This window comes from Ziziphus jujuba, chromosome 8 (genome assembly GCF_031755915.1).
Source record: "Ziziphus jujuba cultivar Dongzao chromosome 8, ASM3175591v1".
Lineage (NCBI taxonomy): Eukaryota > Viridiplantae > Streptophyta > Magnoliopsida > Rosales > Rhamnaceae > Ziziphus > Ziziphus jujuba.
In genome coordinates this window covers 24,076,497-24,098,870 of record NC_083386.1, presented here as the reverse complement: position 1 = coordinate 24,098,870, position 22,374 = coordinate 24,076,497, and the positions used below count along the sequence as shown (strand labels likewise).

The window sequence follows — 22,374 nt, the reverse complement described above, 5'->3', positions numbered from 1 at the left end:
GGCAATTATGATCATATTATATGGTGTAGAAACGGTATCACAATTGGATGACCATCAACGTTATTAATGGACCCTATTTAAAATATAAGTTTCTAAAACTAAAAATAAGTTATATCAAAAAGTAAAACCATATATAATACTTAACCAATTAAGTTGTCATCTAACATTCAAGATTCCTTAATAATGGTTAATACTAGTGGAAAATAGTATATTTTTTCAGTATAAGTATGAAACTGAAAGAAAACAAATTACACATGAAAGTGAGATTAGAAAACAAATGGTTTTCTTCATTTGGAATCTTATGCCCAAACACAACGACTATTAATACTAAATTATGCTTCAATACTTAATCCAAATTAATAAAATGTTTAATTTGAAATAGCAATTTCAAAGACGATTTTTTTTTTCTTGAATAAAATTAGAGAAAGCATTGTACATTGCTAAAACTAGCCTCAGATTGGAAACAAAGAAACAAAAATAAAACCCTCTATATGTATATAGCAGTTCACATTAACAGAACCAAATCAAATTTGATCATCATTGATCAGCATTCAAATTAAGCCGAGCGACACTTTCAATGTAGGGATAAAAATATTGAAAAGGTAAGTTAATCATTCTTGAAGGATGCGAAACAATTTGAGTCAAAGTTTGAGTCTTGAAGTAGTAAACTACAAGTATACCCGATGTTTGGAGTACCATGTACGATTCTTCATCTTTCTTACTTGGAGCAACAAAAATTATGTGAAAGATGCCATTATATTTTGGTACAAAAGGCAATACAGATTCACGGAGATCAACATGGAACTTGAACGTCCATTTGGAATAGTCCCTCTCCAACTCATAGATATCAAACTCCGGATTCACATCATGAAACCCATTTAGCAAGAAGGTAGCAATGAAAAGCAAATGGTCTCTCGACTCCTCGAAATACCAGTTGATCCTTGGTTTTGACATGTTGTCGACGTCCCTGGGCAATGGCAGTCCCTTTATATTTAATACTCCTTCCTCGACATTGAAATACACTAAACGGCCGACCCGAATCCAATGAATAGCACCATTCCAAAAGACACCACCAAGAGAACAACCATCATAATCATCAAGATTTAAATGCATGTACTCATTGAAAAAACCGGAGTGCTTCCAACGACCTGTCTGGGATGAGTAAATATCAATCTTGTGTGATCCATAGCCACTCTTTGTAACGCAAACAACTTTGAAGTAATGCTTCGACTTACAATGATCATAAGCTAAATTGAAGATGAAACATCCATTATTGCGAGCCAATGATGGAGGCCGAGGAAGTTTCATACATTGCTTTGTGGTGGGATTGGCTACGTAGAAATTCCTATCTAGGGTACGAAATAGCAATAACCCATTACAGGCGTGCAAGAGATCAATACCTTCTTTTGCATTGCTTTCAAGGAATGGAAGAGATTTCAAGGGCCCGGGGCCGCCGGAGAATTTGAAGTGGGTGGTGTTTCTGAGGTTGAAATCGATGAAATCTATGAAAGTATAACTGTTGCAGAACATGATTAAGCCGCTGGCGGAGTTTGGGCGAGTATTACGGCGAGAGTAAACGGTGGAGACGAGAGATAGCCAGTGTTTGGATACTGATTGTAGTCTAATCAGGGATTTTATTGGCAGTCGGTCAAGGATTTGATCGAGGAGGTCGTCATTGTTGGCTATTTTTTCCGCCAATAGCGATGCAGCCATCGATGAAACTTCTCGTTTGACCTTCCTCATGATTTTGTCTGTCAGTCCGCGCAGTCGACGACGATCGCCCAAAAATAATACTAGTCTGCCAATGTGTTCATAAAGTCTCCTAAACTTCTATGCTAACGGAACCCTAATGTATTGGAATTAAAATTGTTGCTAGTGAAATTTCAATCTTATTTTTTCTTTTATTTTATTTTGATTTTTTATTTTTAACTTTGAGAATAGTTTCAAATATATATATATATATATTAGAAGATGGAGGATTTAAACTTTTACTATTGCACTGTTTTGTAGAAACATGGGATTTCAATCTTTTTATTTATTTATTTTTCATTCTTTATTGACTACAAAGTCTATAATTGTACTTAGAGGTATTAAAAAATCTAAATGTTTATCCGTGTGATGTTAATATTTTATTGGATAAGTGTTTAACTAAATAAACAGTAAAGCTAAAGTTATTAAAATATTTATCATATAATATGGTGAATGATATGCATATGTCAATATTTCATTGTTTTATTTATTTATTTATTTATCTATTTAAAAATTTAATTATTCATATTTAAATTATATAAATATATGGTCAATAATATACTAAATTATTAATACATGCTATTTAATAAATGTTAAACAATGTATTCTTTGATAAATATAAACAAAATATTATTTGATAAATATTTTATTACCTATAATATTATTGTTAAATACTAAACTAATAAAATAATAACTTATTCATTCAGTAAACTTTTTATATCACTAGTATTATTTTATAATAGTAAAAACATTGTAAATTGCTAAAAGAAATAGCCTCCAAATTAAAGAAAGAAAGAAACAAAAATAAAACCAATCGCATTTCTCAAAAATGAAAAGGGTATAGTAACAGAACCAATTCAGATTTTTGTCAGCATTGAAATTAATCGAAGGAAGATCCTCAATGTAGGGACAAGCATTTTTACGAACAGAGCTTGGACTTTGAAGCCATATCTGGCCCAACTTGAATATGGTCCAGCCCACTAATTGATTATGCTCTTTCTTTTCCTTTTTTTATTTTTATTTTTATTTTTATTTTTATATATTTTTTGTTTTTTATGTGTGCGCTCCCGCGCGTGCGTGTGTGTGTGAAAGAATTGGTCATGCTTTTTATTCCACCTTTCCTTGTCGGTTTAATTTATGTTGCCCAAGGAAAACTGGAAAATGATATGAAAAAAACTTTGTCAAACTCTAATAAAAGATTTTGACCGAAAAAAGAAGAAGAAAAAACTCTAATAAAAACAAACATAATTAGGCCAAAATATTTGACTATTACACTTCACAAAAACAAGTGTTATTTTATTCTTTTTTTTTTTCCCGAGTTTTCTTTTATGATATTAGAACAGGATTTGATCTCTGGACTTTTACCATTGTCATATAGACACAATTTTTCCAGAGTTAGAAACATAGATGCTTGAATCCCCATGACCTTAATAGGACATGTAACAATTTCAATTTCTCTGATATATATATATATATATGTATATTTTTTTTTTTTGGAAACAATTTCTCTTATTTTTTCTTTTTCCTTATGTGATTCAATTTCAATATACGAGTGAGCGAAAGAAATGGTGGGGGAAAAAAAAAAATACATTAATTAAAAAAAAAAAAAAAGGAGAGTAAAGTATGCGCTCTTGTTTGTTTTTGGTCAAAATTTTCCTAGTTTTCGTTGATTTGTAGGTCCAAGCCGGGCTTCCATACTAGCTAATATCATAACCAGTCACTTTAATAGATCACATGTATTTGCATCACTGAAAAGTTTGGTTAATTATTTCCTAAATCAATGTAAGCGAAATTGTGAAATAATACTGAGACGTGACTATTATATTAGCTAGTATGGTTGGCTTGACTAACCCTATCCAACATTTTGATTAGTTTTCCTTTTAATTTTTTCTAAATATAGTCAATTTCTTCAAAAAATTAAAAATAAAAAAATAAATCGTTAATTTCTAAATAATTAAATGTCAGTATAACAATAACAACCATTTTGTTTAATTTCAAAGGGTCATGTTGATAGATGACCAACGGTAACCCAAAAATTTAAAGCTTAACTTCGAATGACCAAAAATTTCAGCAGCACCGGTGACGAAACTATATTTAGCCCCGCCCCATTTTCTTTTAATTTTCTTTTTTAAGAAATTAAAGTTAATGAAAATAAAATTTCGGCCCCCCATTAATAACATACCAAATAAATTTTTCTATAATCGATTGCCACTTTAAAAGCTTCCAATCAAAATATCTGTTATTTGTTAAAAATAGAAAGAATTTAGTTTATATATTAAATATATCATAAACTCAATTAGTAATTTTATGTACTTTTTTAGTAATGAAGTGATAAACTAAGTTTTAGCATTAGATTTTTTTTTTAATTTTAGCTAAATATATATTTTATGTGATTATACATCTGTATAGATGTTGCCAAAAAATATATATATTCACCTAATAATTAGTCTAAAAATTAAATTTACTTATAAACAATTTTTCTTCAATAATTACACAAAGGTTGTGTTAAAATATAACAAACTTGTCTAGAATTAATTTTTTTTTGCACCTGTTTTCTTAATATCATATTTTTTCCTTGATAATTAATATTTTTTTTTAAACCTTTTGTCCTTTTTATTATAGCATCTATTATTCGTTTTATATTTTGAATTATTATATATTATAAATGAAAAATACATACATCTATATTTCGATATATATTTATTTTTCCTTCACATTGCGCCCCAAAACTAAGGATCCTGGTTTCGTCACTGAGCAGAACCATCTATAGCTTCCCAAATTTATTAATATTAATATTAATGGTGGATGTATATATTGGATCTTCTTGCATTTTAATTAAACATGGAAGAAAAAACACATGGAATTAAGAAAGTTTTAGTGGATTGAACCAAAAAATCATCATTATGTTTCTCTTGCACTACATGTTCTTCATGACTTGTGTTGCTTTTACATAAATATTGGACATGAAGGATAAGTAGATAAGATTAACATATAGTTAAAGCCAAATGGAACAAGACTTTGGAATCGATGGAAGATGTCCTAACTCCCTTACAATAACTTGGACAAATAATTTATTTCCATTTTTATTGTTTAATTGGTTGCTTTTATGATATGTTTTCAACTGGTCTCTCATTATATACTTCAAGCTGTTAAGATAAATAATGTTTGTGCCACTACGTGAGTCACATGGCAATTAATGTTATGCTTAGATATTATTAAAAACAAAAACAAAAAAGGCGATGTTTTTGTATATAGAATAAAGATTTTTGTTATTTATCTAATCCATTATAAATAATGGAATGTCACGATTATTAATTGATTTTATTTAATTATTTTTTTATTTAAAAAGATGAGATGGAAAAGTAAACTGATTATGATATTTTAACCAATTAAATTGTTATATCTACATGTAAGATTCAGTGCTATATAAATAAATAATATCTTTTTAGTGTAAAATTTGGATTTGAAACAACTGAAGGTAACTATGGAGATGGGGAAAGAAAATAGCATCTTATAATTTTGTAAAGGATTTGGAATCTTATTCCCAAATACACCACTATTAATACTAAATTATACTTTTATATATACTTAATCCAAATAACTAAAATTATAATTTGTAAAAGTTAATATCTTACTAATTTCTATTTTCACTTTCCATACTAAACAACCAAGATGATACAAAACTTTCTTTTCCTCATTAATTCTCTTACAAAACAAATGAATTTCCATTAGTATAATAATAATAATAATAATAATAATAATAATAATAATAAAGTTCGTGAATTGCTATTTTTCATCCCCTGTATTTTAGAACTAGGTTAATTAATTATTATTTCTTTTTCAATTTCTCCCATACATAAGATCGATCTCGGGTAGCCAACTATTACCAACAAAATTAGTAAAAAGGCTCGGGCAACCAATTCTCAAGGTTGTCTTTGTTAATTTAGTATTGCAAGTCAAAAGCGAAAATGATCACGTTTGTGAAAAACATGGTTAACTAAGCGTGTGTCAGCATTTTCAAGATGTAGGCCCAACGAAATTACATTTTTCCAACAAATTAGATTAAAATAAAATAGAGTCCATTTGATGAAACAATTTGGTCTTTATTTAAATAGTTCACAAACAGGGTCATAGATTGGTTAATGAACTTGAACCCACATGGACAAAAGTCACAAAACTAATATATAAAGCCTCATTAAGCCACCAACAAAACAGTACCAAAAAAACAGTCTCCAAATTTCCATTTTCAAGTCATGGCCAAGAAACTAGAATTCCTCTCATTTTCAATCCTTTTTTCTTGGGTAGCTTTGCTTTCTTTCCACAAAGCTGATGCACTGTCAAACACAGAAGCTGAGGCTTTAATCGAGTGGAAAAATAGCCTACCAAACCAATCAGTTTTCAACTCCTGGGTTTTTCCAACACATACCAATAGTTCTTCCACTCCTCCAAGTCCATGCAAATGGTATGGAATTACCTGCAACAGAGCAGGAAACATAACTCAGATAAACCTTCCAAGCAGAGGCATAAATGGCACCCTCCAAAACTTTGATTTCTCATCCTTTCCCAACCTTCTTCGTCTCGATCTCAATGAAAACAATGTCACAGGAACTATACCAATCAATATTGGCCTCATGTCAAATCTCCAATTCCTTGATCTTTCTACAAATTCTCTCCATGGTTCTCTTCCTCTTTCCCTTGCTAATCTCACTAAAGTTTATGAGCTTGACATTTCCCGAAACCAGATTAAGGGAATTTTGGATCCCCGTTTATTCCCTCAATCAAGCCAGTCCAAAACTGGTCTTTTAAGTATTAAAAACCTTTTGTTCCAAGATAACCAGCTTGGAGGCAGAATTCCTGAAGAGATAGGAAACTTGAAGTCCCTGCGTCTATTGGCTCTAGATGGGAATTATTTCAATGGTCCTATTCCTTCATCTCTCTGCAATTTGAGTGACTTAAGCATTCTTCGTCTTCCCAATAATGTATTATCCGGAGAGATACCTGCTGAGTTGGGAACTCTAACCAAATTGTCTGATTTGCGTTTATTTACTAACCACTTATCAGGAGTTGTACCAAAAGAACTTGGAAATCTTTCATCTTTGACTGTTCTGCATCTGGCAGAGAACAGCTTCACTGGCCATTTACCTCCACAAGTTTGTAAAGGTGGAATGCTTGTCAACTTCAGTGCAGCCTACAACAATTTCACAGGTCTAATCCCGATGAGCCTAAGAAATTGTCGAAGCTTATATCGGGTTAGGCTTGAATATAACCAGCTCACAGGATATATAGACCAAGACTTTGGTGTGTATCCCAACCTTACTTATATTGATTTGAGCTTCAACAAATTGCGAGGCGAGCTTTCACCAAACTGGGGACAATGCCGGAATTTAACGCTGCTGCAGATAGCTGGGAATATGATTACTGGAAAAATACCAGATAAGATTGTTCAGTTGAGCCAGCTAGTGAAGCTTGATCTTTCTTCCAATCAGTTATCTGGTGAGATACCAGCAGATATTCAAAATTTGTCAAAGTTGTCCTTCCTAAACCTGAAAGATAACCAACTTTCAGGCAGAGTACCTGCTGGGATTGGATCATTATCTGACTTGGAGTCCTTGGACCTCTCAATGAACAAGCTAAGTGGGTCAATTCCATCTCAAACAGGGGGCTGTTCCAAGCTTCGAACTTTGTGTTTGAGCAAGAATCGGCTGAGTGGTAGAATCCCATATCAGATTGGTAATCTAGCAGAGTCATTACAAGATTTACTAGATTTGAGTTGCAATTCTCTCAGCGGAGGAATACCACCCCAGCTTGGGAGGCTTACAAGTCTAGAGATATTGAACCTGTCCAACAACAATCTCTCTGGATCAATCCCGGCCTCTTTCAGCGACTTGGTAAGCTTAATGGGTATCAATCTCTCATACAACTCCTTGGAGGGTCCTGTTCCAGGCACGAACATATTTCAGTCAGCGAATCCACAAGCCTTCAGCAACAATAAAGGTTTATGTGGGAACATAAAAGGTCTCCTCCCCTGCAGCAATGGTGGAGGGAAAGGAAAGCACAAGCTTTTGATAGTCGTCGTTGCTTCTTTAGCTATTGCGTTGCTAATTTCGTTGATATTTGTTGGGATTATGACATTTATGTGGAAAAACAAATCACCATCAAGAAATTTGTCGGAAGGTGAACGGACAACATTGAAAGTAGAAAATCCGTTTTCAATATGGTATTTCGATGGAAAACTTGTGTACGAAGATATACTGGAAGCTACAGATAACTTTGATGACAAGTATTTGGTTGGGTTGGGAGGGTATGGGAAGGTATACAAAGTGGACATGCCGGGGTATGATGTATTAGCGGTAAAAAAGCTCAACTTTCAGGCCAGAGATGATTCGGAAATGGAGAATATAAAACATTTTGCGAATGAAGTGGCAGCATTGACAGAAATCAAGCACCGAAACATCGTAAAACTTTATGGATTCTGTTTTCAAGGACTGCATACATTTTTGGTTTATCAGTTCATGGAAAGAGGAAGTCTAGCGGATATTCTGAGAAGTGAAGAGGGTGCCGAAGAGTTGGATTGGGTGAAAAGAATAGCAGTAGTGCGAGGCGTAGCCAATGCATTATCCTATATGCATCATGATTGTGTGCCACCAATAATTCACCGAGACATTTCAAGCAAAAATGTGTTGTTGGACTCAGAACTTGAGGCTCATGTCTCGGATTTTGGCACTGCAAGGTTTCTGAATCCAGATTCCTCAAACTGGACATCAATAGCAGGCACATATGGTTACCTAGCCCCAGGTATATATATTTGCTTACTTTTAATTTGCCAATATGCATGTTGCATAATTTTGCAATTTAATTTATGATTTTCATGCACGTTTTTGGGGTGTATATATATATATATATATACACGTATACAGAGCTGGCATTTAGCATGGCAGTGACAGAAAAATGTGATGTTTATAGCTTTGGAGTTCTGACACTTGAAGTTGTAACGGGAAAGCACCCAGGGGAACTCATATCTTGTCTACATTCGGGGACTGACCAAAGAATTGAATACAAAGACGTAGTAGATTCTCGTTTATTGCCTCCTGGAAATGAGAAAATCGGTGACAAATTAGATCTGATTTTGAAAGTTGGCATATCGTGTTTGAGTGCAGATCCACAAGCTTGTCCTACCATGCGAAATGTATCCAATCAGCTTGAAGTACACGGTGGTGATGATAGAAAATATGGTTTGAAGCGGATGATAGAAAATATGGTTTGAAGCATACTCAGGTTGGTAATATGTAAATGTCTTTTTTTTTGGGTGAATAGGTATATGTAAATGGCTTGCAGCCTAGTTGAGAGTGTTTTCGGTATGATTGTCATTTTCCAATACGTATTAAGTAACATCATGACACGACATGGTGGGCGTAATTAATCACCCATTGATTAGTGGGTGTCGCCTAGATATATTTGCATGTAAGTAGGTGATGCTTTAAGTTAAGTTATACATGAATATAACTAAATGATGCCAATTAAATAATGAGCGACTCCGCTTATAATAGTGCAGCTCTCTCTCTCTCTCTCTCTCTCTCTCTCTCTCTCTATGTATGTATACATACGGTGGCAGTCTCTCTCTCTCTCTCTCTCTGTATGTATACATACGGTGGCAGATCTTTTTTTTTTAGAGGGACATCCTTACATAATTAAACATTGATCTTTTTTTTTTTTTTGTAATGTATGATTTTAAAAAAATAATAATAATATAGTTAAAAAAAATGCAACAAATTTAGTTATACTAAAGACCCAACTAATTAATTATGATATTTATTAAACTTTTTTTATAAAAAAATATTATGATTAAAAGGCTAACAAGACCTTTTTTGGAATATCTGTTCGAAAATGATCCTCTTATCATCATGAAATGTTTGTTTTAGTTGTAAGCTATTATTTCAAATTTAACCTATATCTCAAATATCTAAAAAGTCAAAAAAATAAATTAAAATGAAAAAAATAATAAAAGAAAATTTTCATTAAATATAATTAATATTTAATAAACATTAATAAATATAATATTGTTGAAACTGTATATTTCTGGTTTTAATTACAGATTTATTTTGCTATTAATTAGTAGTTAATAAGCATTATATAACTAAGAAACTGCTTTTCATCAAAAAAAAGAAAAGAAAAAAAGAAATTGCTAATAAATATTATTAAGTATGATATAATTTTTAGATAAGTGTGAGGTGAAGGACAAAAGGGTAAATATCGACCAAAATAAAAAAGAAGATAAAAAGTGGATAAATGAGAAGATAACAAATAAATATTAAAAAAAAAAAAAAACGGTATATAAACAGCGGACCAGAATTTTTTTTGGGGCACATTTCATTATTAAACATTGATTGTCTTATAATATTTAATTTGAAGAAATGATTACGTAGGTTAAAATGCAACCAATTTAATTATTTTAAAGTCTAACTAATTAAGATATTTACTAAAACTGTTTTTTTTCCAACACATTATATATATATGTATATATGATTTAAATGCCCTTCTACAAGTATATCTTCAAACTTGATCCTCTAACCGTGATCAAAGAATATTTTATTTATAATTATCTTTCCATAACTATTTCAAACTCTAGTATATTGATAACAATTTACCATGTCAATGTATGCTAATTTAATTGTGCATATATTATGGGGATAACTTTTAAAAGCATTATCCTGCAGATTTTCCATAGTTATAATTTAGACCACACGTATATGGACGGTGGGGATTTATTTATAAGAAATTTATAAGTTAATTAAATTGGGATGGTTGACATCAACATGTACTAGTCACAGTATGACACACTGACTAGTTTAAACTTTTAAGGGAAAAAAAAAATCAACAATAAATGTATTTCTTGTATCGAGGTTATAAACTTATAGTGAAATAATCCCCGAAAACCATTTACATTAATGCTATGTTGCAACTTTTTTTTTTTTTTTTTTGGGGGGGGTAAAAAAATGTTATTTTCGCATTTGAATGTTCAATAATTTTTTTTCTTAATACTTCCTAAAAAATTAATTAAAAATACTTCGATAGGTACTTGCCAAGTCCCTCCATAGTCATAAGTGATATCAAATAATTAAGATATATATATATATATAATCAATATCTTCTCAAAATGTGTTACAATTTTCTTATGAAAATTTTTATTATTAGTTTTGTATTGCTTTTACGAGCATATATGAGCTTAGTGAAATATTAAAATTCTAAAAGAATAAAAAAATAAAATAAATTCTGTTTAAATACTAAATATATTTTTAAATATAGCATTTGAAATAATTTAAAAGTTAATAAATAAGATCGAAAAATTGTAAGTATGTCCTAATAAGAAAATTTATATGTAATATAGAGCTCTAGTATATTGAAAACTTAATGACATAACAAATGTTAAAAGTTACTACTTATCTAACTAAACTTTTAATATTAATTTTACTAATTAATATAATATATTCAATAATTCCACATTAAAATGTCCAACTTATCTTATAAACATATTCCCTATACAACAGCTTTTTATACAGATATACTACTGCCACTAAGATGGCGTGTAAACATTACATAGTATTCAAGATTTGTATGCCTCAAAAAGGCCTTTCTCTTACAAATGATGTAATGCCTTTTAATTCTCAATGAATCACTTACTTTCCATAATAAAAGTAATAATAATCAACTATCACCACTAATAATAATAATAAAATGAAAAAAAACAATATTATTAGACAACTTTTTCCCATTAATTTGATAAATATATATATATATATATATATTAGACCATTTAACTGAGCATGACATTGGGATTATTATATTATTGGATGGTAATCAACTTCGTGATGTTGTCAAAATCAAGTCCGTTGAAATAGAAAAGTACCATTTTAAACCATACAAATATCCTAAATGAATAAAAAATGGTTTTTCCAAGTAAAGCAGCTTGAGATTTCTAGTTTTTTCAAATAAAGCAGCTTGAGATTTACAAGTAAATGCATTGAACAACTTTATTTAAATCTTTAAATAATAGATGAAAAAGGAAAAACTTCTAACATGATTTGTTCATAAACGAACAAGGAACAGAGTCATATTGTTCGAGAATCCCACACCACGCTAAATATTTTCTATTTCTAGTGACTTACAGGCACAGTATTGAGATTTTAGTCTATTTTATTATTTATTATCATCATCATCATCATCATCATTTTTCTCATATAAACTGTCAGTTTGTTCTGTTGATGTCAAGTGAATCTATCTCTTAGAGGTCTTCTTTGATATGTCTAACTTGAACTGCTTATATATATATATATATATGAATTATATATTTATGAGAATTAACTAACTTGATAAGCTCAAAATATATATATATAGATATATAATTTTGCTATGATATGCATAAATCTTTATTATAAATGTAAATAATCTCTCGGCAAAGTTTGGATTTGACAAAAAAAACAAAAATTCTATGTAATTGAGTAACGTCATTATAAATATATGGACTACAATCATTTATTTGTTTTTTGTGCTTGAATATGCTTGTTCTTTTAAATTCTGGCTTTTCATTTTAACTTCATCTAATCTAGTGGCAATTAAGAATGTTATATACAGTGAAGAAAATATCGATGTTGATGAAAATGTTAAGTATATGATTTTATATAAATATCGATGGAAATGTCGATATCGATGGAAATATCAATAAAGTTACGAAAATTGTAAATTTTTGATTTAGAATATAAATTTTTATATATGAGATAATTAATATAGTAAAATGATATAAAAATATAATAATTAGAATACAATAATCATAAAATACAATAAAATACTCATCCAATTAGGCATATATACTAAAATCTTATATATTATATAACAGAAAAACTAACAGTATTATTTATTTACTTTTAAATAGATAAAATCAAATTAAACACTAAGACAAAAAAATAAAAAAGATAAAAGGAATGTGTATTAACATGCTACAATATAAAAAGGTCATGTATCATCTATTATATAATATAATATTATCATATTATTATTTTATATTATTTTTTCTTTCTCTTTCCTTTTTCCCCCACGTGGGAAGAAATATTTCTTTCTTATCCTTTAAAGATTTCTTTCTTATCCTTTCTTTTTCTTCCTCTCTTCCTTTCGTCTTCTTCCTCCCTCTCTTCTCGGCCAGATCACAACCAGCCCTCTCTTCTCTGCCGATCACACTTACATCACAACCAGGGAAACAAATTCACAATCACAACATACAAACACACAAACCAAATAGCAACAGATCACAAACACACAAAAATCAGATCAGATCTCAGATTACAACCCCAACACACACTGGTCGAGATCTTGTCGAAAATTCCACTGACAACTGACGATAATCCACCGATTTTCCACCATATCCAACCAAAAAATGAAATTCCCACCGATATCTGCATTTTCAGTCGAAACCCATCGATTTTGGCGACATTCCTCCAGCAACCATAACGGAAACTCTTCCCCCCTCCCCCCCTCCCCCTTTTCGGTGTCGGCGGTGGACGACAACAGACATTATCGGCAATTTTTCACCGATGTCGACGACATTTGCTTCCCTAGTTATATGATTTTCATATGGACACTAAAGCTTAAGCAGTACACATCTCTCTGCTCTCTCACTCTATCTTCCCTTTCTGACTCTCTATCCTCTCTGGCTGTCTCGTTTCCTCTCTCTTTTAAATAATGATGTCCCCCCCCCCCCCCCCCCCCCTTTTTTTTTTGGGGGGGAGAACACAAAACATGAAAAAAAAAATTTCAAAATGAGGGAAAGAGGGTGAGAGAAAGAGAGTGATCCAAGTAGAAAATGAAATTGATTGTGTTTATATACTCAAAATGAATCTAATTGGGCTTAAACATTTCGTTTTTCCTTTGGTTTTCTCATCAAATCTTTCTCTTCTTTTTGTTTCTGAAGCAAATGAAGTAAATGATTATTCATTCTGTAATATACTTAACTTTTTTATTCTAATTTCTAACACCTATTTTTATGCTTAAAATCTTTAACTACATAGTAATTATATTTTATACTATCTATATTACAAATTTTCTAATTCTTATTGTTGTTGTTGTTTTTGTTCTTCTTCTTCTTCTTATTATTATTTATTATTATTCTTTTTTAAAAAAAAATGATGCATTAATTTTAGCATTTAAAAAATATATGAATAAAAATTTTGTAATTTTTTTAGAGTTTCCATCCACATCAGCACTTTCCTAAAATCTTTAAATTTAACTTTCAATATTTAGGGATAGGTTTTATGTATGAAGATATTTGACAAAGATTATTAACAAATATCATCCTATCTATTAAATGTTTAGATCTAATAATGTTTAAATCATGAGGATGACTATCTATAACTTCTCCATTCTTATTAACCCTTACGGTATGTTTGGATAATGATAAAGTTAGTGAAAATCTAATTTTTTTGGAAAAGTGATAATTTTTTTTTTTCGTTTGGATATTTATTGTGAGGTGGAAAAATGTGGGCTCAAAAAATTAGGTTTCCACCAATATACGAAAATATGTGTGAAAGTTATTTTTTAAAAGTGCAATTTTGAGAATTCCAAATAAAGTAGTTTCAAATTGTTTTTTTCCAATACATATTTGCCCTTAATATAGTATACAATAATAAATTTAGTACTTTCTTATTACTCATGAAACATATCAGGAGAAAAATTAATTCTTAGGAAACTAAATTCCAGGGATTAGTTTCCTTCTCAACTTTGATACTTACCAAACGGGATGTTAGATGTACTAAATTAATTGTTAATATAATTTGTCAAAAGATCTTCATCGAATATTTTCTTTAGTTGAACGCTTCCCTAATATTTATACTGATTCCTGCTAAATATTTTTACTATTTTTGAATAACCAAAAACAAATAATTTTCAAGAAATGTCTAGACCTTAAAAGGGCACCACTAGCCAATACCAGTAAAAAAATTTTACTGATTGAATCTTTAGGCCATGTTCATTTCACCGGATTGGCCAGGTCAAGATTGGCCACAGTCTTAATCCAATGTTTAGGAAGCCAAATTGGAGAACTGGACAACTTATCCCAACTGGTCACTTTATCCCATTCGAAGAGGACTCAAATGACCCGTCTCACCCTTCAGGCCACGCTTGTCCCAGACTCTTCGAAGCAACTCTCTTTGTCTCTCACTGGATTGTGTTTCTGGCTGGACCTCCACATCTCTTCAATTTGAGAACGTTGATGAGTACTTCTTCTTCTTCTCTAATCTGTGATCTTCTGCTTCTTCATTTTGAATGTGATTTCTTTATCTTTGATTTGCAAAAATAAGGCTTTGATTTGTTTTCATTTCTTCTTCTTCTTCTCTGATCTGTGGATGGAGGATTATATTTTCGTTAAGCTAGACAACTAAATTAAGTTGGTGAGGCTGCGTATGTATGTTTTTAATTATCAAATGAAAATCAATTTGCACTGACTTTACTAACAAACAATATGAAGATTGTGCATTAACTTGGAAGTGGATCTTGTTCTCAAACTAGTCTTTCATTTGGCTACTGATTCCTTTTATTAATTAACAGTTGATTTATACTGGAATATGAAGCATCTTGTAATAGCTGGAAATCCAATAAGAAGTTATAGCTTTATGGTTGACATTAGCAGATGCAACCAAGGACAAGGCAAAAATCTGTGACTTAAATGTTATTTTAGTTAATTTTTATTTATGAAATAATATGTTATAATGTAATTTTAATTTATTTCTAAAATTATATATTAATATAATTTGTGAATGTAAAATAAATACTAAAATTTGGTATGTAAATATAAATATAAAAATTTATAACTTTAATTAAATATAATATTTTTTTTTCTAAATATAAATATATCATTTAAATTTTTACTTTTAAAAATAATTATTTTAAATAATTACAGAATAGTCCAGTTTGATTCTGCATTAAATATGGAATAATTAATCCAGCATAATTAATCCAGCATTCAGTACAAAACTATGTCAAACATAGATCGTATTATTTTATTCTCTCCGATTTAAACTTGTTCTATTCAATCCAGTTTAATCCGGATCTGTCTTACATATCAAATACCCCCCCTCCCCCCCCCCCCCTAAAGGTCACCAAATGCCCCCCTTAAAGGGCTACAAGCCATTGGATTGCAGGCCCTTGGTAACTGGGTACTATGCCTTGGACCATGGCCAGCGAGCCATAGCCATGTGGCCTGGTGACTGTGGACACTTAGGACCTGGGCCTATGTCAGTCGGCTTCTCCAGTCGGTCCAACTTAGTTCTGCATAATGGACCTTGAGATAGCAAGACTTGGGCTGTTGAACCTCTGTTTACATTGGAGGCTGTGGGCCTGGTCTTGATTAATTCCAATTAAATGACACCCATTATCTGCAGGAGATGAGTCTGACAAGTAGCTTTCCAAATCAATAAGCTTTACTATATATATGTATAGAATACTACAATTACAAAACAATTTATAAGAGAACAAGAATTATCAAAATAGATTATTTTAATATTCTTAAAATCTCTAAAAATAAAATGAAACACAAATATATAAGTGAAAAACTAAAATACGAATATATTATGAGAGTTGCTATTTTCTGGAATCTCTCAAAATACAAATATTTCATTTTTATTTTTCCTATTACAATTAAACCCCGGTTGCTATTTTCTGGAATCTCTAGAAATTCTATGGATTCTCTATATATCTTATTTAAATGTGGGGTTTTTCTTCTAAGACGGTTGAAACGGCAAACCAACAACGGTGGAAAACTATAAAACGAACAGAGGGAAACCACGATTAAGAGCCAAGAAAGAGACAAAGATGAAGCGAGGATTAAGGTGGCGTCAGTTAGTCGCCAACCAAGGCGTTCTCTTCCGGTGCCTGGTAACGGATTTGAGAAGACGTACATGAGAAAACAAGTAATGGATTCACTTGCTGCTATGTCAAAAATCTGATGTGTTCATAGTAGGACACATGTTACAATCTTATTGATCATGTGTACCACTTTGGATTCCAAGTCTCAATACACAATGGAGATAAAGAAACTCTATAGGTTAATGAATTGTCCGCCCTTCATCAGTTCCTCCACCAATACTAGGTTTTCTTCTCCTTCCAACGCAAACCAAGCAACCGTTTCTTTTTACCAAAGATTTTTATTGAATGAAAATGAACCTTGAAACATCTATCGCTTTCTTTGTGTCCTCTCTCTTTACATTTGCAGTTATTGCCGCGTCAAAAAAAAAAAAGCTTATGAAAATTTTAAATGGGAATTAAAATTTTACATTATTTAATAGGAATTAAGAAAATTCGGTTAAAAAAACACAGGAAACAAAAGATGCCCAGCCAAGGAAAAATAGATCAATCGATTTAAAGAAAAAAGAAAAAAGAAAAAAGTAGGATTACTTTTTAGATCGTTAGATTACTCAAACCCTCATATGGAGGAGTGTGGAAAACGCCACCTGGCTCTCTCATTTGAAAGAAAAAAAAAAAAAGGGTTTTCCAGGAGATTGAATCAATGGAAAGCACTGGGAGTTTTATTCACTTACAAAATCAAAAAGTAACTCAGCGTTGCTGATAGGTGATGAACAAATATCCAAACTGCAAAACTTTTTGATTTAGAACTAATTAATCGATTTTAATTAAAAAAATAGTACAATCATTTTTTTAAACCCAGAAGATTACCAATGCTATTTGGTATTGTACCATTCAACTAATTGTTACTCAAAGATAAGTACATCAGCTTGGACCAGTCTCCAATTTGATGTGGAATTGGTCCACTTAGATTGTTCATAGACATATCTAAGGTAACTAAGTTGAATAGTGCTCCAATTTGCACAGTCAAGCCACCTGAAAGCTGGTTATCTTTCAGGTTTAATAAGGACAGATTGGATAAATTCCCTATATTTGCTGGTGTCTCACCCGATAAGTTGTTGTGGGAAACGTCAAGTTCACAAACCTGAGTGAAGTTTGCAAGAGAAAGAGGTAAAGATCCATTGAAAGAATTTCTAGAAAGGCTAAGCAAAAGGAGTTTGGAAAAAATGCCAATGTCGTTTGGTATTGTTCTTTTTGTGAAGTCCAGCCGCACCACCACTGCACCGACAGTGTGAAGACTGCTTAGCCACCATCTTTGACAATGGCCATTGCTGCATTTAACACCGAACTCCAACTTGCTCAACAATTGTGGGCTACTGTCAGAAGCTGTTGAAGATTGTGGCCATGCAACCGACTTGTAAGCCTATAAATAGGTTCATTCCGTTGCATGCAAAGCAAGCCAAGAGAGCAAGCTCAATATCATCCCAAGTGAGGAGTATTGAGAGTAAACTCCGAGAGAGAGAGTGTTTAAGTTCCAAAGAGAGCTTGAGAGAAGAGTGAGCAATTCCATAGAGAATTTGACAGTGTAGAGAGAGGTTCCACTTGAGAATCCTCCACGAGAGAAGTTTTTATTTTTGTATTCTATTTTCAAGAGAGTAATAGAATTCTTTTTATTTTTCTTCTCATATTTCTTCTCTAAAGTGGTCAGAGAACCACAACAAGTGGTATTAGAACTCCAGGTCGAGAGCTTGGGTTCAAAATTTGAAAAAATAGAGCCTCTGTTTTTCAAGTTGGTGTTTCGAAAAGTTGCTCAAATAATTAATTTCACAATACCAGGTGAAAGTACTCGACGAGACGAGAACAACCAAGTTCGCCGGAGAGAAACGCAGAGATTCATGCGCCCGCACGCGCCGTCTGAAATTTTCTGCAGTAGATCACACGCCTCACACACCGCACACGCCGTCTGGAGGTTAAGACGACCACGTCAGCAGACACGTCAGCGCACTCAGCTACGTCATCTGCCACGTGTTGACACATCAACACAATCTGCCACGGCATCAGAAGTTTCTGAAATTACGGAACAGCCCTTGAATTGTTGGAAATTACAGATTGATCCCTATAGTTTCTGTATTTATAGGTTGACCCAGAATTTTTATGAAATTACATTTTTGCCCCAAAATTTTTGGTAATTATATTTTGACCCCAGAATAGTCAAGTCCACCATTTTCGGCCGTTCTGGACGCAACGGTTAACTCCGTTTTGCCAAATTCGGCTCCATTTTTGGTTAAACCATAATGTCAATGGAAGAATCGTCTTCGGGAGCTATGGTTAAGCTCACTGCCACAAATTATACACTTTGGAGACCTTAGATGGAAGATCTCCTCAATTGTAAGGATCTGTTTGATCCTATAGAAGTTAAAGGAGAAAATTTCGATCCCAGCAAAGAAGCAGAATGGAAGAAATTAAATAAGAAAACGATTGGTCAGATTAGGCAATGGATCGACCACAGTGTCTTCCATCATGTAGCGAAGGAAACGGATGCATATGCCATCTGGACAAAATTAGAGGACATGTACCAGGCCAAGACTGCTCGGAACAAAGCCCTGTTGCTTAAGCGATTGGTAAATCTAAAATTACAGAGTGGAACTTCTGTAGCCGAGCATACCAGTGAGTTTCAGAGCTTGGTAAATCAACTATCTGCTGTGGATTACCAACTAGGGGATGAGGATCAGGTCCTCCTACTTTTAAGCTCTCTTCCAGATAGTTGGGAGACATTTTTAGTCTCTCTCATAAATTCGGCCCCGAATGGCAAACTTACTATGTCTATGGTTAAGGATGCTCTATTTAATAAAGAGGCCAGGAGAAAGGACATTGGCATGGATCAGTCACATGCCTTGTCACAGAGAGAGGAAGACAGCAAAGAGGTGGTTGAGATAGGGGGAGAGGCAAGAGCAAGAGCAGAGGTAGATCTATAGATGGCAGAAAATCATCATATAAGTGCTATCATTGTGGCCTGGAGGGTCACATGAAGAAGAACTGCAGAAAGTTGTTGAGAGAGCAGAGACTCCAAGGTAATCAGCCGAAGAAGGATGGAGACACACTAGTCACTGTTACAGGAGAAGTGGCGCTCTGCTCCGCCGAAGAAGAGACATGCCTTCATATATCAACCTAAGATGTTGAGTGGGTAGTCGATACTGCAGCATCCTACCATGTCACTCCACACAGAGATTTCTTCAAAACATACAAAGCAGGAGACTTTGGTACGGTAAAGATGGGAAATTCTAGTTTTGCAAAGATTATGGGAACTGGTGATATTCAGGTAAAAATGAATGTTGGTTGTACAATCACTTTGAAGGATGTCCGTCATGTTCCAGATCTTCGGCTTAATCTACTTTCGGGAGCAGCCTTAGACAAGCAAGGCTATGACAACTACTTCAGCAAAGGCACATGAAAAATGACGAAAGGTGCCATAGTTGTCGCCCGAGGACATATTTGTGGAACGTTGTACAAGACTCATGTGAAGATATGTGCAGATAGCCTCAATATTGCAGAAGGAGAGGCGTCTCAAAATCTGTGGCACCAGAGACTCGATCACATGAGTGAAAAAGAATTGTCCACTTTGGCAAGGAAGAAGCTTATCACTATTTGCAAGGATGCTGCGCTAGATCCTTGTAATCACTGCTTGTTTGGTAAGCAACATAGAGTCTCCTTCAGTTCCTCTACATCGAGAAGATCAGAGTTGCTTAGTTTGGTGCACTCTGATGTTTGTGGTCCCATGGAGGTGGAATCATTAGGTGGCAACAAGTATTTCCTGACCTTCATTGATGATGCTTCTCGGAAGGTATGGGTATATTTCTTGAAGACAAAGGACCAGGTATTAGATTACTTCAAACTATTTCATACCATGGTAGAGCGTGAAACAGGAAAGAAGCTGAAATGTCTCCACTCAGATAATGGAGGTGAGTATACTTCCAAGGAGTTCGATGCCTATTGCAGAAGATACGGCATTCGACATGAGAAGACGGTCTCTCGCACCTCACTACATAATGGAATAGCTGAAAGAATGAACCGAACCATTATGGAAAAGGTCAAAAGTATGATCAGTATGGCTAAGCTGCCAAAGCCATTCTGGGGAGAAGCTGTTCATGCCGCCTGCAATTTAATCAATAGATCACCATCAGTACCGTTGAAGTTTGAAATTCCGGAGAAAATATGGTCGGGTAAGATTCCCTCATATTCTCATTTAAGAGTGTTTGGTTGTTTAGCTTATGTACATGTATCCAAGGAGCTCAGACAGAAGCTGGATGCAAGATCTACTCCATGCATCTTTATAGGATATGGAGATGAAGAATTCAGATACAAGTTATGGGACCCGAAAACAAAGAAGGTTATTAGAAGCAGGGATGTAGTATTCCATGAAAACCAGACAATGGAAGACATTGAAAAGCCCAGAATGTCTCCTAATTGTAGTTCTAGTGCTGAGAATTTTGGTCCTAATCCAGCACCAGCACAAATAGCCACAGAGGATAATGAGGTGCATGAAGATATACCAGAAGCAGACCAGGAGGAAGAAGGGGATATTGAGCAGGGGGAGACTCAATCCTCTCAAGCAGCTGCAGGGCCATCACAGTGGTCAGATGATGGTACATCTCCTGAAACCAGTGGTTTACAAGTTCGGAGATCTAAGCGAGGCCGAATTCCATCAAAGAGATTTCCAGAATCTGAGTATATTCTGCTTACTAAAGAAGGGGAGCCAGAGAGTTTCCAGGAAGCTGTTTCTCATCAAGAGAAGGAAAAGTGGCTGCAAGCAATGCAAGATGAGATGGAATCCTTGCAGAAAAATCATACTTATGAATTGGTTGAGCTTCCAATAGGAAAGAAGACACTAAAGAATAAATAGGTGTTCAAGCTCAAGAAAGATGGCAGCGGAAAGGTGGTGAAATACAAAGCTCAATTGGTGGTCAAAGGATTTCTTCAGAAGAAAGGAATTGACTTTGATGAGATTTTTTCACCAGTGGTAAAAATGACTTCAATTCGAGTCATTTTTGGTTTAGTAGCAAGTCTAAACCTAGAGCTTGAACAAATGGATGTGAAGACAGCATTTTTTCACGGTGATTTACATGAGGAAATCTACATGGAGCAGCCAGAAGGATTTGAGGTTTCAGGGAAATAAAACTTCGTATGCAAGCTGAAGAAGAGCTTGTATGGCCTCAAGCATGCACCAAGACAATGATACAAGAAGTTTGACTCGTTTATGATGAGTCAAGGCTATAAAAGGACTGCAACAGACCAGTGTGTTTATATTCAAAAATTTTCAGGTGGAAACTTCATTGCACTTTTGCTATATGTGGACGACATGTTGATTGTTGGACAAGATGCAATGAAGATTAGTCAGCTGAAGAAAGAATTGTCTAAGTTCTTTGATATAAAAAACTTAGCACCAGCTCAACAAATTTTGGGAATGCAAATAATTCGAGATAGGAAGAATAGAAGGTTATGGCTATCTCAAGAGAAGTATGTTGAACGGGTGATAAAGAGATTCAACATGGATAAAGCCAAACCGATCAGCATTCCACTTGCAAATCATTTCAAGTTGAGCAAGAGATTGTGCCCCTCATGCAAAGAAGAGATAGAGGAGATGACTTCAGTACCATATTCTTCAGTGGTAGGAAGTCTGATGTATGCAATGGTGTGTACCAGACCAAACATTGCTCATGCAGTAGGTGTTATGAGCAGATTTCTTTCAAATCCTGGAAAGAAACACTGGGAAGCAGTCAAATG

At 33.3% G+C, this 22,374-nt stretch overlaps 2 protein-coding genes across 2 annotated transcripts; one reads left to right on the top strand and one right to left on the bottom strand.

Moving 5' to 3' along the window:
- Positions 1 to 537: 537 nt before the first annotated feature.
- Positions 538 to 1,713, bottom strand: LOC107414202 (F-box protein At5g07610). Its single transcript, XM_016022304.3, has one exon. It carries the CDS (start codon positions 1,711 to 1,713, stop codon positions 538 to 540), a length of 1,176 nt encoding a protein of 391 aa, XP_015877790.2.
- A 4,276-nt stretch (positions 1,714 to 5,989) lies between these two features.
- On the top strand, positions 5,990 to 9,169 carry LOC107414204 (MDIS1-interacting receptor like kinase 2). The gene is made up of 2 exons (XM_048470827.2): positions 5,990 to 8,544; positions 8,667 to 9,169. Exons 1-2 carry the CDS (start codon positions 6,003 to 6,005, stop codon positions 9,011 to 9,013), a joined length of 2,889 nt encoding a protein of 962 aa, XP_048326784.2. The 5' UTR covers positions 5,990 to 6,002; the 3' UTR covers positions 9,014 to 9,169.
- The last annotated feature ends 13,205 nt before the right edge of the window (positions 9,170 to 22,374 follow it).